Source organism: Hibiscus syriacus, unplaced genomic scaffold (genome assembly GCF_006381635.1).
Source record: "Hibiscus syriacus cultivar Baekdansim isolate YM2019G1 unplaced genomic scaffold, ASM638163v2 tig00110548_pilon, whole genome shotgun sequence".
Taxonomy (NCBI): Eukaryota; Viridiplantae; Streptophyta; class Magnoliopsida; order Malvales; family Malvaceae; genus Hibiscus; species Hibiscus syriacus.
The window spans coordinates 4,285,103-4,289,608 of record NW_024062775.1 but is presented as its reverse complement, the minus strand read 5'-3'; the positions used below and the strand labels follow the sequence as shown (position 1 = coordinate 4,289,608).

General features: G+C 37.4%; 1 protein-coding gene across 2 annotated transcripts; it reads right to left on the bottom strand.

The window, feature by feature from the left end:
• Positions 1–507: 507 nt before the first annotated feature.
• Positions 508–2,927, bottom strand: LOC120130955 (SCARECROW-LIKE protein 7-like). 2 transcript variants are annotated; one of them, XM_039148100.1, is made up of 2 exons: positions 2,847–2,927; positions 508–2,623 (listed from the first exon to the last, which is right to left on the bottom strand). In XM_039148100.1, the coding sequence occupies exon 2, from the start codon at positions 2,587–2,589 to the stop codon at positions 772–774; it is 1,818 nt and encodes a 605-aa protein (XP_039004031.1). In that variant the 5' UTR covers positions 2,590–2,623; positions 2,847–2,927; the 3' UTR covers positions 508–771. The 2 variants fall into 2 exon arrangements, with proteins under 2 accessions (XP_039004031.1, XP_039004030.1); XM_039148099.1 differs by lacking the exon at positions 2,847–2,927 and adding an exon at positions 2,736–2,828.
• Positions 2,928–4,506: the final 1,579 nt, after the last annotated feature.

Below are 4,506 nucleotides of genomic sequence, written 5' to 3'. Positions count from 1 at the left end.
AAAAGACAGAAATTAAGAAAAATAATATGTACATTATTCAGTCCAGCATGATCAGAACGGATTTAAGAGTTTGGTTTCATCAGGATGAAAATGACAGCCATGAAATCTGTAACCAACAGATATAAATGCCCGTAGGCTGAAAATGAAAAAAAGAAAAAGTAAGATTAGGCAGGGATGGTAACAACCCCCCCCCCCCCCACATGCAAATTCAAAGTCCTTGTCCATCCAAATAAGACTTTACGATGCATAATGTAAGATGGGAGCAGTCTAAAGGTTGAAAAACTTGATTTCTGAGAAGACGGGGAAAGGTAATCCCCACAAGGTTAATGAACCAAACTGCTCATCACATTGATACAAAATAACCTATGATCTAGATGTTAATCAACCAAACTGCTCATCACATTGATACAAAATAACTTATGATCTCGATGTTAATGAACCAAACTGCTGATCATATTGCTACAAAATAACCTATGATCTAGATGTTAATGAACCAAACTGCGTAAACTTACATTTCTCCTAAAGAAGCGAACGCCCAAAACACCCAAGGGTTATGTATAATCTCCACGAATTTCATATACCCTTGCATTACAATTTTTGCCATGCTGAAAGTTCTAAAACCAGGACTCAAATACCAAAGGGAAAAAATAAAATCAAAATGATATATAAAACAATGGAAATAAGCATTTTGCACTTGAATTCTCACCATAGACTGAGCTGAGCGGTTCCATTCCACACTAGAGAAAAATGACCAAGTGGAAAATTTCACCATCAACGCCACGACGATACTGTGAGTAGAGGCACTTCTTTCCAAGCTAAAGAAAGAAATCCAGGCTGGGATTGAATTATCGAATACGAAGAACTGTAATTGTAATTCCACAACAGAATTTTCGCTTGACTTATTGCATAGTGGCTAAGGGTTACCATTTCAAAACCAGCACTTTCCATTAAAACCTTCCATTGCTCTTTATCTTCCATCCGTTCCCTTAGGTTTTCATCTTCGTCCTGTCCAATAATCCCTGCGATTTTCCGACCCAATAATAGTCTCTCAACTTGTATTCGCTCTGGTGAATCACGAGGTAAGTTGGGTTCCAACGATTCAAACACGGCCGAATAATACCGCAAAGCATTCTTAAACCGGTTCACAAACCCAACTCGATTTAAGCTCGCTTCGTACTCACCCAATGTCACGATTTTGGGGTTCAAAGATTTAGCCAAACGGAGAGCTGCTTCAACAGTGACCGGAGCTGCATCCAACAAATTATACAATTGAAGCATGAAATTTACAGCCAATACCTCGTCGTCGTCAACCCGGAAACAAGACTCGCTAAGTTCCTTAATCGGAGTTAGAATCGGTTCAAACTCAAAATTCAAATCCAGTAACTTTGCAAAGTCACGTAGACGGTTACCCGTAGCATAAAGGGAAGGAGACGGAGAGGAGCCCAAAACCGGGGCAGGTATACCCGAAATACGAATCCGGGTTGGTTTTCCAACTGACCTGGTAGCTAACGCTTGCAAAAGAGCTGCCCATTGAACTCCTTGAACAATTCCAAAGTCCACTATGTGAATCTTGCTTGCCCGCTCCGTTGCTTCGAGAATCGCTTGATTCGCCGTTAAATGAGCGAATTTCGAGTAAGGACACGATTCGTTCAATACTTTGTAAGAGAGAGTGAAGTCCTCCGACGTCGTGTCAGGCAGATCCAGTCTTTTCTCTGCCCGAACAGGAACTCTGCTACAGAGAGCTTTGGTGAAGTAAAAGGCCACTCTTTCAGTAGGATCTCCAAATTCTGACACCGACTCCCGGAGTCCTTCCATTGATTTAATCGCGCTTTCAGGTTCCAACTCAGTGAGTCTAGCACAGACGAGTAAAGCTTTAAAAAGCGGGTGAGACTCGATCTCGGGGGAATCAACTGAGACCCCAGCGGCGTCGTTTCTGAGTGGCGTCTGGCTCGGGGGACTGCTTGCTTTGGTTTCTTTAACGGTTGCTTGAGAAGGTTGAGATAGAGGAGATGGGGACCACGTAGGTGGCTGAGGCTGAGGTTGAAGAGAACTGCTAAGATTTTTCTCTGCCTCTGCTGAGAAAATCACTCGGTTCAGATCAGACGGCGTAGGACATGCCACGCTGAGACGATTCGGGCAAGCACTAAATGGATCGGCACCGTAAAGACCCAAATCAGCATTGCTTGGCCAAGCTTCACATCCAGGTGGCAGATTCGAACTATCCGTTGAATTTCCACTGTTCATTAAGCAATCCATCCACTCGTCGGTCTCAAACTCGCCACCCGAACCACCGGCAAAATCCGGGAACCGAAACCCACTCGTATTATGATGACCCATGTGGGGGAACTGAAACACTTCTCCAGTATCTCCCTGAAAGAGGTCAGCAAAACCCGGGCCCGAAAGCCCGTATCCAAGACTGGGTGAGATGGAATCGCCGTGTTGACTCCAAGGGTTTAGACTAACAGGACTGAGACCAAGAAGGTGTTGCTGCTGATGATGTTGTTGCTCTTTTTGTTTCTCTTGCTGTTGCTTTATAACTTGCTGAGCGATAGCCATTAGATTCCCACTATCCGCACACATATAAGCCATTCTCCGGCCAAAGTTCGACGGAAAATCCTGTGAGCTGCACTTAACATTACACCACAATAAACAAGAGAAAATATCAGTAAAATAGTGAGTTTTACCCCCAACTTTTTAAAGCATAAAAGAAGAGGAAGAAGAAAGAGAGTACGTACAAAATTGTAGGCCCGAGCGTAACTGATTCAGAAGCTCTACAAACTTGGATTTCGCTTAAGCTAAGGAGAGAGAGAAGAAAGCAATCTAAGTGTAGCTTTAAAGAACGATACCTAAAGCAGCAGAAGCAGGACGAGAGCTTAATAAAGTCCCCCAAGGCCCAAATGAAGAAGTGGGTCCTTATATCATAGCTACTAAGAATTTAGACAATTAGCCCCAACTTTATTTTGAACGGAAATTTGTAAGGGGAGATTTATTTTTGTCAAAATTTTAAAGGGTAAATTTTGCATTTAGTATTTAAACTAATAATTTTAATATGTTTTAATACCTAAACTTTCAATTTATTCAAAATCATGCCTAAAATTTAGTTTTTGTTTATTTTTATACCTGGTTAAATACTTTTGTTTTTGTTTCATTTTAGTACCTATTTAAAATTTAACATTAATTTTTGGAAAAATTGAAAGTTTAGGTACTAAAATGGACCAAAACTTATAGTTTTGATACTAAACGCGTTAAGTTTTTGACGTCAGGTATTCAAATGAAATAAAAATTAAACGTTAGGTATGGTTTTGAAAAATTGAATGCTTAGGTATTAAAACAAACCAAAACTAATTGTCTAGTACTAAATGTGTAGTTTATCCAGATTTAAAATTTGAAGTTTTTAATTCAAATATAAAAAATAAAAATTATAAATAACTTTAAAATAAATTTTGATAATTAAATTTATTTATTTAAATCCCATCAAAGTAGGTGAGTTTTTTAAATTAATCATAGTTTTAATTTTATGCAACTATCTTATTATAAAATAAAAGAATTAAACTTCTTATATATTTTTATTATTTATATCATTAATTTTCTTTCATAATTATTTTTTTTATAAATCGCATTTTATTATATCGAAAAGAAACAACTACATCATAAAGAGTATCAACAAAAACATATACTCCCTAAAGATCCTACCCTGTACAAATATTAAGGTTAACAGGGTTCTCCCTATTAACAACCCTATAGTATAATCTATCACGAATAGTATGTTTCACTAAAATGAAAATCTCAACATCCGCCCTCGTGAAACTATGAAAAATCCTATTGTTACGTTGTTCACAAATGAATACACAACAGCACCTCAAGACAAGTTAAGAACAAGAGAGAGGAGCGATTTACCCTTAAAGACACTAACCGCACAAGAGAACTCAGCGTCCCGAGACTGCATCAATCTCCCCCTCCCACAGAAACTCAAAATCCAACCCACAAAGAACACACTTCATAATTACTTTTAAAATAGTAAAATATTAATATATATATATATATATATATATATATATATATATATATATATATATATATATATATATATCAATAGCAGCCTTGTAACACCCCATAACAATACAGATGACTCAATCTGATCTGAGGTGTCACATTAGGGCCACTAGAACGACCTACAATAAAATAACAAAAAAATTTAATTTTTTTCCAAAATCATATAAAATTGTAAAACTTTATAAATAAAAATACAAATGCAGAAATCATTCAAATCGTAAAATAGAATTCATTCATACCTCTCATCATAAAAGTTTTAGACTCAGTATAAAAACAAATACGACATATATGCCCCCTAATTACACAGGTATCGTACTCCCAAGCAACACCAGAGGAACTCCATTACTAATGTCGATAATTGAGCAGGATTGATTCATTTTAACCTGAAATGGTAAGTAACATAGTAAGCTTTGGAAAGCTCAGTAATACAAAACTACCAGGTAAATGCTAAAT